This window comes from Phalaenopsis equestris, unplaced genomic scaffold (assembly GCF_001263595.1).
Source record: "Phalaenopsis equestris unplaced genomic scaffold, ASM126359v1 Scaffold209422, whole genome shotgun sequence".
NCBI classification, from domain to species: domain Eukaryota; kingdom Viridiplantae; phylum Streptophyta; class Magnoliopsida; order Asparagales; family Orchidaceae; genus Phalaenopsis; species Phalaenopsis equestris.
In genome coordinates this window covers 45,073-59,414 of record NW_018228588.1, presented here as the reverse complement: position 1 = coordinate 59,414, position 14,342 = coordinate 45,073, and the positions used below count along the sequence as shown (strand labels likewise).

General features: G+C 34.0%; 1 protein-coding gene across 1 annotated transcript in view; it reads left to right on the top strand.

The window, feature by feature from the left end:
* Positions 1-9,562: 9,562 nt before the first annotated feature.
* Positions 9,563-14,342, top strand: part of LOC110036659 — a 49,271-nt gene continuing 44,491 nt past the window's right edge. Inside the window, exon 1 of the mRNA XM_020741155.1 lies at positions 9,563-9,879. Coding sequence (XP_020596814.1) covers positions 9,762-9,879 — 118 coding nt within the window. The 5' untranslated portion in view covers positions 9,563-9,761. The remainder of the gene's footprint in view (positions 9,880-14,342) is intronic.

Below are 14,342 nucleotides of genomic sequence, written 5' to 3'. Positions count from 1 at the left end.
ATATCGGTTTAGGGTTGGTGCTCAATACCTTTGTCTGAGAGGGGAGACCACAATCAGATGGTTGTAGTAGATTTGAATAGACCTTACGAACCTCCAGATGAGTTCTCAGACAGTGGTGAATTGTCTAGCTATGATTTCGATCAAGCTCAATTTCAGGTGTTGGTCTAAAGTTATGTTAGAGGCTGTTTATGATGGGGATTTTGTGAGGAATCAACTTCTCTTGCTCTAGTGATGGAGGTATAGAGAAATTTGTCCTTGTTTGAACTGAAATTTTGAGCTCAAAATTGGGTTCTCACAGGGGGAACTAGAGGGGAAAAATGGTGGGCTTAAGCTGAAGGGTTCTTGGAGAGTCTCTGGTGAGATTTTGGTAGAGTTTCCCCAAGGATTTGGATGCACTCTCCTTTAACAGTGAAGAGGGATGTTTAAATAGAGGAGCTTGGGATGGCCACTAAGGGCAATTGATGGGTGCAAAACAGTGCTTAGGCGGAGGGATGAAGAGCCCTAGTGGCCAATCAGACTTAGCCAGCTCAAGTGAGTTTAAATTTAGGTTTTGGCCAATGGGGGTTCCCTTGGGCTAGCTGTTTCTGACGATTGAGGTGGTGACTGGCCAGGTTTCAGTCATTTCTTCGCTCAGGGAGGTTAAGGTGTGGCTAGTGATGGTTAACCCTTAATGGTATGGCATGATGGAAAAGATATTTCAAGATTAGGCAAAAAATGGGATGAAATCCCTTAAATTATGGGACCATTGGTCCATAGCTCCTCTAGGGTGGGCTAGGTGAGTCTATCCTGGTCACTAGGGTGTACTTGATGGTTGTAGAAGCTTTAATTTGATCAATTTTGCATGGCTAAGTCAATTTTGGTGCATGGGTTCAATTTGGGTCAAATTGGCTTGAAGTTCAGTTTGGGTTAGGCTAGCCATGACATTGGACTTAATTGATTGAGCAACTTGGTGTAGATGATTGTAATAAAGAGTTTAGAAAAGATTTTGAATTGATTTGATGGGTCAATTGAAGGATTTTGAGCATTTGATCAATTTGGGGATGTTGGGTTAGACTTGGGTCTAAGTTAGGCTAAATTTGGGCTAAGTCCCAATGGATGGTTCAAAGTGGTTTAAGGGGATGTTATAACAAGTTCTCAACATCAATTGGGTGCCAATTTTGGGGTTTGGGCATTCAATTTGGGGGAATTTGGGCACATGACTAAATTGGGGCAAAATTTGGGGTTTTGGTCCAAGTTGGTTTTGAGTAAAATTGGGACTTGACCCAAGCCAATTGAAGGTTCTATTTTGTGTGTAAGAAAATTATAAAGGGTTTGAGATTCAAATAGGAGCAAGTGAGTGGGTTATAAGGTTCAATTGGGTGAGATTAGGCCATATGGTCAAAATTAGTGATTTTGGTTTGGGATGAATTTGGGTTCACAATATGAGTCAATTGGACTTGGATTTGGTTTTAATTGAGTTTGGTCAAGATGAATTTGAGTTTAGAATTGAAATTGAGGAAAACTGGAACCAAATTGGTGGACATTTGGGGTGAATTTGAGGAAATTAGGCCTTTAAGGGCAATTTGGGGTTTTTTTGTCAAAGGTTGGTCAAATTGGCCAAATTTTGGTCAAATTGTCCAAATTTGGTTCAATTGAAGGGTCTAAATTGGTTTTGGGGATGTTTTGATTTTGTGGACGTTTTAATTGATTTTGAAGGTTTTGAGAAAGTTTGGGCCACCAAGGGTATTTTGGTAATTTTGGGAGGTTTTGGGCAATTTGGGTGGTTTCAAATGGTTTGAGATGATTTTTTAATAAATTTAGGTATTTTGGGTGAAATTGGGAATTTTGGTCAAAATTAGGCTTTTGGGGTGTTTTTGGTAAATTTGGTAGATTTGGGGGGTAAAAGGCTAAGTTAGGTATTTTGGTGAAATTGAGGTATCAAGCCTAGGGCTAGTGAGTCTAAGGGACCATTTACATGAGTCTCCCAAAAGATCAAGAGATCAAAGTCAACAAGTTTGGGTTCAGGGTTGTGAGTGGGATATGATGTGCAAGTGAGTGACAGTGTATGCACGAGCTCAAGACCAACACCCAGAGGGTCAATCCTAAGGCTAAGCAATCCTATGGGGACTCACCCTGAGCTCCCCCACATTGACCCCACCTACTAAGTGCTAGAGGTTAGGACCAATATGTGGAACTTCAAGTTGAGAAAAGAAGAGTTTAGAGTTTACAATGGTGAGGGTTCCTTTTCTAGTCTTTTAGGAATAGTCAACAGAAAAGTCATATGGTTAGATCCTAGGCTACTAAAGAGGAAACTAGACCTCAACCAAAAGTGAGGTCAACACACACCTCTTTGTCTGATCCTTTAAAAAGTCTACTCCTTTGAAACTCATTAAAGACAATATCTCCTGATTTTTATCAAGAGTTTTGTTAGGTGACTTCGGTTATCTAAGATGTAATTAACTATAAGGGTTTGCCTTTATGGGAAACTTTAAGAACCCAGCTTAATATAAATCCTATATAATTTTTCATTTTAATAGGGGAACTTGTCGGTTAACATAAAAAATGGTTTTTCACAGACTTAAATAGATGTCATAAATTCTTTAGTTTATTTAATAGAGTCTTACCAGTAAGTAGTGTGTCTACCCTTTGGGATAGATGTATTACTTGTGGTATTAGACTTATTTATTTAAACTACTGAGGATATGAGATCAATCGGATCTTATATTTTCAAAATTTAAAATGCTACTTTTTCCAAATTATATATATAAAAATTAAATTAAACATTTTTTAAACCAGACATTGGGATATCCATTCTAGCGCTGTCAATTTCCAATTTGGTGACCGACAACAATCTACTTTTGGTTCTGTTTCACTTGAAAATATTATGGATCAGTTAATGATTCAACAATCAGATCTTATAGCAATGTAGAACAAAATAGGTAGTATCTAAGCCAGAAATGTCTACAATGATGAATATAAGCAGAAAAGTGTCCAGCACAATCTTGCGTATGAAGGGTGATGATTAGATTCTTGAGGGTTGATCATACAGTATAGTTTCCTACATTCCCCAGCTTCATGCCTTATGTGCATGAAGAAGAAGAAGAAGAAGAAGAAGAAGAAGAAGAAGAAGAAGAGGAAGAGTAGGATGATGAAGAGTAAAAATTTATTTAGGTTTTATTTGTTTTAATGTGTTGTTATTTGTTTTATTTTATTATAGATGGTACGAGTAGAACATTTATGTGTTCAATTTGTGGATTTATTGAACTGGTATATGTAATAATAAACTGTAGACTTTTATTTTTCAGCATTTTTAGTTGCTTTTGTTTAATGTTTATGTCTTTTTATCTTTACTTAGCAAATCTTTTGACATATTATGTCTAATTTAATGCTTTAAAGCCTGTACTTTTTAAGTTAGCACCTGCAAAATACCAAGAGCCAAGTTTCATATTCAGAATCCTCTACTAATTAGTTTTATTTTTATGCATTTACTGTTTACTTTCACCTGCAAGTTTTTTTGTACTACATACTTTATTTATTATTTAAAAACTTAGGTTTGGTGGAAAGAAAATTTTCTTTAAAAGAAGTGAGATAAATTTTATTTGTCCTCAATTAACTATACTTTTAAAAATTAATTCAACATGACCATGGATATTATATTTTAACTTTAAAATGACTATATTTTTGTTTGTAAATATTATGGTAAATTTAAGCAAAAATGTTTAATAATGAATCTGAATTCTAGAGTTAAGATTTTTAGTATGAAAGAATAAGACTATGCTTTTCTATTTAAACTAAAGGAAATTATATTTTTTTAGTATTAAGAATCTTAGAGATTCATGTAAGAAGAAAAGAATGAGATTTTATGAAAAAATCTTCAAAACTAGTATGAATTTAAAAGTGAAGGAAGATAAGAAGTTTTGACTTTAAGAAGAGGATAGTGAAGTTCAAAATTATTAAAGGCTATCCAGATATAGTAATCCTCACATGAAAAAGAAAAGAAAAGAAAAGATTGAAAAAGATCCTAAAGAAAAGAAAAAAAAAGTAAAATAAAAGAAAAAGAAAAATAAAATAAAAAATATATGGGAGGAGCTTGAGTAGATGCCTAATAAAAAATTGGCTTATCTTGAATCAACTTGAGGAAAAAGGTTTTATTGCATTTTCTAAACTTGTATCTGAGTATTAGCATCCTTACTAATAAAGTTTTCATGAAATTCTTTTTCATATGGATATTCTAAGTATCTTCGATATGAAAAATTACAATTCTTCTTGAAATAAATGGAGATTCCGAACTCTCCGGCTTGATTACTAGATGTTCTTATATTTTAGTTTTAACCTAAATTATTAAAAGTTTTTCTTAATATATACTATTATATTTATTAAAACAAATTGTAGAAGTTTATAAGTTAATCTCTGTAAATCCTATTTTTATGTAGTAAAAGGGTCACTTGAGGACAAGTAACATTTAAGTTTAGAGGATTTTGAGAAACCAAAATAATGTACTATTTTATGTATACATCTTATGCTTATTTTGATGATATTGCACTTTCAAGAAGGGTATTTTCATGTTTTTTGTTGCAGGTATATCAATTTTAAGCATTTGGAGCAAAGAGTAGCAAAATGGTGGAAATTTGGAGCCAAAATGAAGATTTTCATGATCCTGGCGCCAGATTGGCACCTGAAGTGCCATTTTCCATAGAGCTGACGCCATTTTACAGAGAAGTGGTGCTAGAAGGGCCAGATTGGCTCCAAAAGGGCCAGATTGGCTCCAGAAGCGCCATAATCCAGAGAACAACACAGACTTCATTAGGTTGGTGCCAGAGGCACTAGATTGGAGCCAGAAGCACTAGATTGGAGCCAGAAGCACTAGAGACAAATTAAGATGCAGCAAGTTGGTTTGTGACTATATTTGAGCGGATTTTGAAGGTTGCAAACATTTCAAACATCTCATGGAGTGGTTCATTGCATTTAGACACTTTGTAAGGCTCTTTAATGAACAGATATGTCTCTTAGATGAAGGGACTTATCTCTTAGTACAAAAAGATGTGACTTTTGGGGGAAAAATTGAAGGGAATTTTGAATTCCTTTTGGGCCCTAATTAAAAAGAAGAGAGGTATTGAGAATAAAGGGGGGGGGCGTGAGATCGAGAGAAAGGTTTTGGCTTGAGAGAGAAAGGAGGATTTTCTTCTCGGGTTGTAAGAGGAGAGGGAAGGTGAGAGATTTCTTCTTCATTACACTTCTAAGAGAGAATTGAGTGTGATTGTAAAGAGAGAAAATGTAATCAATGTGGTTGTGCGCAAATAAATAGGGAAATATACTTTTATGGGCGCAAAATTGAGGATTTTAAGGTGACAGATTAAAATCCCTGATTAAAATCCCTTTAAAATCCCTAATTTGGTCCAGTTGCTTAGAAACTAAAGCGAGATTGTTAGCCCTTAGGTGAAGAAGAATTGAGAGCTCTGGAGTGACATCCAGTATCCTCTCAACTTAACCACAGATTTAGGAACCAAACTCTGGATTAGTCAATGTTCTTTATGCACTCTCCGAGGGTAAAGAATATGATTACTCCTATTTGACACAACACAATTTTATATATGTATTTTAAATGATTTTAATTTCATCATATTCGATAAACTCATTGTTAAGGGGAATAATGCTTTCTTAAATTTGAACTCTTCATTTCAAAACTTTGTTAAGTCTTTATAAGTTTACTTTTAAAGTTTAGTAATTAGTTTAGTTAACTTAGTTTTCTTAACTACATTTCGTTTATCGCACATTAAATTTACTTTAAATTTGTTTTGCTCACTTAAGTTTTATAGTTTGAATATCGTGTTTGATGTTATAACCATAAGAATTTCCAACTCTATATGGGATCGATACTTAGGACTCCATTAGAGTTCTTTATTACTTGAGCGATACGTATATTTGCGTTATTATTACGAGTTTAACAGCTTAGAGATTTTACAAGATAAAATTATTTATACTGAATTTTTTTTTATTGGTATTGAACTGCATATTTACTATTAGTGCTAGCCGACCACACATCAATTGCATGTTCACTACACCTTTTAGGATGTTGAATCTTAAAATGACTTGTGGATCACACCCAAGGAATAAAATGTTGGTAGGATAAGAGTAAAGAGAGTGGAAAAAGGGGGCTTAAGTGATATTAGATTTCTTGGAATTTATCCAATAGACTTTTTTCATGAAAATAACCCTCCTGTTTTTAAGTTAAAGGAAGGGTATAGTAAATTATATGATTGCCGCTCTTTTAATGTCAACTTTACAGTCATTTATGAATCATTACACCTTTACATATTTGTTACTAACTTAAACATGCCTTGACCCTGTAATCTTTGTTGGCGTCATTTCATGTTTGTAACTGTATTCAACACCATTACGAGCTGCCGAATGACTTACAGTTGCATTCTTCGAACGGAATTTATTGTAAAGGTTTACTGTGCTTGGAAAGGATTGTTCCATCAAGCAGAAGAAACATTACCATAATCTAACAAGTAGCCTTCATTTGATCGATGAGCATGTGTAAAAGGAATTCCCTCTGGGTGATTTTTGATCTCCCTAATGCTAGATGGTGGTTGACTAGTCGTCGTCTTCGACGTGCTTTGTTCTTTGGTTCGGTCAGACTTTCGTTCGTTCGGCCTAAGATTCGGCCGACTGGTGCAATGATGAATATTCACACTTCTGCTTTATTCTTCGCGCAAGCCGTTGGATCTTCTCTAGATTTGTGTAGCTATATTTTTGATGTATAATAAAAAATAAAGCTAGTTTCACCACCAGAAAAAGATTGAAATTGGAAAATTTATCACTTGACATTGAGATCATCAAAACTTCATTCACAACCAAATTTAATCTCAATGATTGTCTTGATAAGAGAAATTAAATGATTTCACCAAACTATAATTATAAACTTCATGAAGCTTGAGAGACCCCCGTTAAATTTTGTGTGCTTCAAAATGAGGATTTTGATGAAAAAAACCTAATCAAGATTGCAGAATCATATGATCATTAAAGCATTATAATATTAAGAAAATACTAAACAAACAAGAAAGATTTATTTCGACTGTTAAACAAAATGTCTAAGATTATGACGTTCTTGACATGAATTCTCCCACCAAAATATATAACCGACCACTTCTACACATTTGAGAAGGGCAAGAGAGGAGATTTATAGGAGTTAGAAAGTTCTAAAGACTTACATGTCATCATTCTATGTTCATCACTGACCAAAAAAAAAAGTTTGATGCCTACCAACAACATCATTGTTAAATAACAACACTAATTTTTGCTATTTGTTACTTGCTAGGAACCAACAAAGATTAATGCATACCATTCATCTCTAACTAACACCAACATTCATAATCTTGCAATCCCATCTATTTTCATGACAAATGATGCATTTACAATTTTCAACCTACTTTGTGGAACTATTGTACTTAGGCTAAGCCCGAGATTTTTTCTTTTCTTGTTTTTGCACGTAAAAAGATCTCATGTCTCATATGAGCTAAAATTTATTTATCTTTGTGTTTGTCAGCAACTCATGTTATAAATTCTAGCATGTAGTAGCTCTACAGAAGTTACAATTAAATTAAAAAAATCATTTTTAAAATTTCTCACATACACAACACCCTCTTATGTATTTACATATCTAACATTTAAATATACTGTTTTACATTTATGAAATCTAAAATTTTTATTTCACATAAAAAATATCAATATTTTAACTTTTAAAGAGTGAACTACATATTTTCATGCATATTTAAGGTGAAATCTATCTAAAAGTTGATGCTTAGATGCTATATATGTAAATACATAAGAATTGAGTGGTATGCATGCAAAACATTCCTATAAATTTTATTTTAGGGATATTTACATATTTGACATCTAGACTTTAATATCTGCATGCAAAATATATTTGTGCTTTAATCTTATATTTGAAAATGTGCATTTCATTATTAAAAAGTGATAATAATGACATTTTTAATATCATATTAAAAATTTAAATGGTATGTGTAAATTTAAAAGTTTAGGTGAGATATATAAATACATAAGAATTGTGTGCAATGTCGTAAATGCCCTTTATTTTATTTTATTTTTGGGTTTTTCCATGTCTATTGGGTCAGGCAATTCAAATTTTTTTAATGAACCATTAACTAATAGAATTGGGCAACATTTACTAATAAATTAATTAATAAATGACTTATGGTGTGTTTGGGGCAGCTTGTGCGTTTCAGGATAAACTGTTAATCCTTAAACGCGGCTCATGGGTCGACCGTGTGGTTCAACCCGCAGCCTGCGTTTAGTGTAAAAATGGAACTGCGTTTTCGGATAAGCGCGTAAAACGTGCAATCCAAACGGTACCGCGAAGTTTTCAAAAATATCCCCGTACTTATAAGTTGCCCCAAACGGGCCCTTAATTTGTTGTTTTTAAATAATAATGAGTGGTTGCGGTATCCCAACCCTATGCTAATCTTATTATTAGCTGTTACTCGTGTAAATGCTTTTGAAGTCAAATAAGAAATCACACGGGCGAAATTGTGGTGGTGTCTACGGGGTGTAAATGAGCCGAACATTTTCAAGATAAATTGCTAATCCTTAAACGAGGCCTGCGGGTCGACCGTGTGGTTCAACCCGCAGCTTGCGTTTAGTGTAAAAATGAAACTGCGTTTTGGAATAAGCGCGTAAAACGCGTAATCCAAATGGTACCACGACGTTTTCAAAAACACCCCCGTACTTATAAGTTGCCCCAAACGGGCCCTTAATTTGTTGTTTTCAAATAATAATGAGTGGTTGCGGTATCCCAACCCATGCTAATCTTATTATTAGCTGTTACTCATGTAATTGCTTTTGAAGTCAAATAAGAAATCACACGGGCGAAATTGTGGTGGCGTCTAGGAATTGCTTTTGAAGTCAAATAAGAAATCACACGGGCAAAATTGTGGTGGCGTCTAGGGGCTCAGCTCGTGTTCGACTCGTTTATATTTCGAGCTCAAAAAGAGTGTTCATGTTTGGCTCATTTCCTTAGCGAGCCGAACACGAGCGTTCACGAACAACGAGTATGTATATATATATATATATATATATATATATCTATGTATGTATGTATGTATATATATATATATATATATATATATATCTATGTATGTATGTATGTATATATATATATATATATATATATATATCTATGTATGTATGTATGTATATATATATATATATATATATATATATCTATGTATGTATGTATGTATATATATATATATATATGTATGTATGTATGTATATATATCTATATATATGTATGTATGTATGTATATATATATATATATATGTATGTATGTATGTATATATATATTAGTATTTGGAGTAAAAAATAGTTGCACAAGAATAAATAAATATTAGTTCATGTTGTTCATATTCGATTCATTAACTTAGCAAAGATGCCGAACACAAACTTCTTAACAGCTCGAGCTGTTCTAAGTCAAAAGTGACGTCTCACGTGCGATTCCCGAGTCCCGCGCATGTTTCTCAAGCGTTCAGCGTGCGAGCCAAAATTTCTGGTGGGGGCGTTTTGAAAGTTTGAACACTCCATCATTCACCTCGCCACCGCGGCGTTTGCTTCTGCATTCCGCTCACTATCAGCGCGTAACCCCTAACTCGCATCTGTTGACCACCCGTGCTTTCGCCGGGTTTCTGTTTGGTGGGGACTGATATCAACTTAAAATACCATCCATCGCCGCCGGTCTATCGGATTTAATTCTCATAGAGAGATGGACCGCCGGTTTTCGCGGAGCGGGCGGGCGAAGAACGGAGCGAGGGGATCTTATTACGCCGGTTCTAGGGTTGGGAGGCTGGCGTCTTCCACGACTCAGGTTTTTTCGACGGAGGGTCAGTTTTCGTCTTCTCCGGTTTCTACTGGTCCTGTTATTTCCTAAGGTTTTAATTAATGTTCTCGCTATTCTTTGCTTGATTCCAATAATATGCATTGGCCTGTAGGACATCAAGCTCTAGGGTTATAGAAATACGAGTGGGGCATTTAGTGCTTTATTTGTTTTGGAGGAGGATCAAATTAGGTTCCGTATTGGTGCTGAAAGTTTAGGAGTTCGCGGGTGAGTTAAAATTTGATTCATTTCTACATCTTCTTAACTGATGCATGGGGATGGTTGGATGATGTGTTTGCTGATAATTACATAAGTTTGTGGATTTTTTACTGGAATATTCTCGAATTAATATGTAGTTCTTGTAGGTTTGTTTGATGGAGCCAACCTAAAACCTCTTTCTCGCACTCACTCCACTCTACGCTTTTTTTCCCTGAAAAGTGATGTTGATCTGGACAATCCAAAATTGTAAAAGCCTTATCTCCACCTTTCTTGCATGATAAATTCTGAGATGTATTGTGATATACCTGGGTTTTAATGAAATCATAGTGCCAGTTGAAGCTTTCTTAACATGACATAGTCTTTATATCGTACTTATTCCACTCAAAGACACATCCAACTTGGTTAACGGAGTAGTTAATTTCTTTTATTCTGTTTAACAAATGGTTTCGTCCATATTTTCTGAGCTGCAATCTACTCCGTTTGCTCAGCCCTGTAAAAAATTATTCATGCTCGGTAAGATTACTGCTGTTTTCAATGGTAGTTAGAAATGTATTTTAAATTTGAAGCATAACTCAAGGAACCATCTTCATTATGTATCCAAACTAGCTAGTTTCTTTGATTTATCTAGAGGAAATCGATACTTTGTACCTTAAATTTTTTTTTTAATCTTGAATAGTATGTTTATTGATTCTTGCTTTATCATGCGCTTGCCAGCATGTATTTTTATTCTTATACTCACAGAATTCTCATTATGTTAGTTAACTCCTTGTGCTTCTTGTTTGACTTTGTGGCAAACAATGCATGATTAATTCTGGATTGGCTATGATTTATGTAACAAATGAACATCACTTTTCATGTTCCCAATCATTATTATAATCCTTGAATATATTATCTGCCAATTTATTATATATAAGCATGTTTTGTATTATTTATCTGATGATTTTATTCATATAATCAGATTTTCATTTCTATTTAATTTTTTGTCGATAACCATAAATGCCTAGTTGCTTGTGAGAGAATGCCTTTTGTCTTAAGAATTTGATTTGGCAATAGTGACCTAATGCTTAAATTTGCGCAAGTAGGTACCGAGTAAATTGTCATTCGTAAAGCAAGGCTTAAGGCTCAAGACATTTTGAAGCCTATGCCTTAGGTTTAATAAGAATATAATAAGTAATCAATATTCATATTTTTAAGTTTAAAGTCTCTTTTACTCTGATCACCCAATTGATTTTTATTAGAATAATCAACATAATAAATTATTTCTTTTGCGTCTTATCACTAACCATAAGTATATTTTGTCACTCCTCATTGTCTTCAATCCCAAAAATCTTCTATTTTTTAATGAATAATCATCCATAAAAATATTTATTGAAATTGATAGTGATAACTTCCAACTACATTCATTTTTATGAATATCTTTCCTTTTATTTTTTGTTATTTAGTGTGTCAGGCGTGAGGGTTAATTTGTGAGGTATATTGATGTTACTTTTGGCTTTGTTAAAAAAATTACGGATAACATAAAAAAATTGAAGAGTTTTTTGAGGCAAGTGTCTGCCTAAGCTTGGGTGAGTTGTACACTCACCCTAGGGTAATGGGGCGTCAACCTCATTATGTTTTTTTTGTAAAAAGTGTTGAGGTGGGCCTCAAGATGCACCTCATATTCCATAATTTTAAACAAGAGGCAAAACAAATTCCTACTGAAAATGGGCTTTAGTCTAGAGGGTAAAGGCTGAGGCATGCATGAAAGATAAAATTAAATAGATAAAGCATGTTATCTGTCTCAACCATCTCTCATACCATTCATTTCTATTTATATTATCCTATGTTGTGTGAGTTGAATTTCCAATATAAACATGCTATTGTTTTATACCTCCATTTAATCTTTTGTTGGCGTAATTAATTTTCTTGTTGATTAATTAGCATTTCAAATGCGTAATGAATTAAGAAAGTGAAATTTTTTTTCATTTCTGGAAGGTTCTTGTCTTACTAAACTCTTTAATATTATTTTAAAAACTAAAAAGATGCATGAGGAGTGGGAAAGAGTATTTTGGTCCCCATTTTTAAGAATAAAATGGATACACAAGAGTCTGCCAATTATAGAGGAATTAAGTTGATGTGTCATACTTTAAAATTATGGGAGAGAGTAATTAAACACAGGTTAAGATGTATTACAAAGATTTCTCACAATCAATTTGGATTTATGCCGGGCAGGTCTACTATGGAAGATATACATTTATTGAGAGGCTTAATTGGAGATGTTCATAGATAATAAGGAGGATCTACATATGATTATTATTGATTTAGAAAAAACTTACGATAAGGTTCCAAGAGATATCCTTTGGAGAGTTCTTGAGAAGATTATATTCAAGTCATTAAAGATATGAATACAAGAACTGTTACTTGTGTTCGAACAGGAGGAGGATTGACCAAATATTTTTCCTATTTCGGTTGGTTTACATCAGGGATCGGCTTTAAGCCCATATCCTTTTGCTTTAGTTATGGATGGTCTTACTGAACACTTATAGGATAATGTGCCATGGTGTAAGCTTTTTGCTGATGATATCCTTCTCGTGGATAAGACGAGAGATAAAGCTCAGAAAAAACTTGACTTATAATCTACCTTGGAGTCTAAAGGCCTTCGTTTGAGTAGAACTAAATCTGAATAAATGGAAGGTGATCAAATTATTAAAAGGTGTGAACGCTCTAGATATTTCGGGTCTATTGTTCAAAGTGATGGTGATATTGTTGGGTATGTTATTAGTAGAATTCAAGTTGGTTGGTTGAAGTGGAGGAATGCTTCAGGATATTATGTAATAGAAAAGTTCTGCTTAGATTGAAAGGAAATTTTATAAGATGGTGGTGAGACCTGCAATGCTATATGACACTAAATGTTGGCCTTTGAAAGAGAAGCATAAAACTAAGTTAAGTGTTACCGAGATGAGAATGATTAGGTGGATGAGTGGCTTTACACTTAAAGACAAAATGAGAAATGAATATATCCGTGATAGGGTTGGTGTAGCTCTAATGACGGACAAAATTAGAGAGAGTTTTCTTAGATGGTTTGGTCACATTAAACGTCGACCATCTGATGATCCGATTAGAAGAGTAGATAATGAGAGAAGAGCTCAAGAGAGTGAGAGCAAGAAAAAGAGACATAGAAACGAGGAGAGAGAGAGATAGAAACAGAGGGAGACAGAAAAGGATAGTGTGAAGAACTAGAGTGTGGTGATAGAAAATAAGCTTCAGAGAGAGGTGAAAAGGCATGGAGTGAGGGAGGGTGACACAGAGAGAGGGAGTGAGAGAAGTAGGAAGGGAGAGTGAAGAAAGTAAGATAAAAAGAGAGAAGACTATTACTAGAGATAAGAGAGACAGCAGGAAAGAATAGAAGAAAGAGTGAGAGAGATAGATTGACAAAGCAAGTGAAAGAGACAAAGGTAGACCTAAGATGACTTGGGCATATTGTATAAAAAATAATCTTGATTTATTAGAATTAAATGAAAATATGACACTAACTTGGATGCAATGGAGAAAAATGATTCATGTAGCCGACCCCACTTAATGGGATAAAGGTTTTGTTGTTGTTCTTGTCTCCAAGGTTCTACATAAGAATTATTCATGATTGGTTTGTAGAACCTTCTGAGAAAAGTTTAATAATTATTCTTTTGGTTTTGTTATTAAGATATTTGATGGTGGATCTGGGGACTATTTGAGGAACTTGTGCCACTGTACAATTTCTATATTGATCCAACTTCAAGGCAACTAGATGGCACAATTAAGCAATGTTATTGTTATGTAAATATGAGATAAATAATATATTTGGGTGGAAGATGCTGGAGATGGTCATATTAATGCATGTTTACGGGCAAGTTCTTTTATAGTATTATGTTCAATCTTCATTTGGCTAAGTCTGTTGCCACTAGCTCTCAATCAAGAAAAGGGTTTGGATTATCTGGGAAATTTCTGTTGGAAACCCCCACTTGAACGTGCATCATCTCTCACAATAGAACACCATTTGCAAACAAATATTCCCAATTAGAATAGTGTTAACTTTGTTTTGCAAGCGGCTTTACATATAAGCCATTAACTTATGTATTTATGTGTATGTGTGTGTGCGTGTGTCTATATATATATGTGTGTGTATATATATATTAGACCCTAAACCCTAAATATATATATACACACACATATATATAGATACACACACACACACAAACACACACACACACACATATATATATATATATATATATA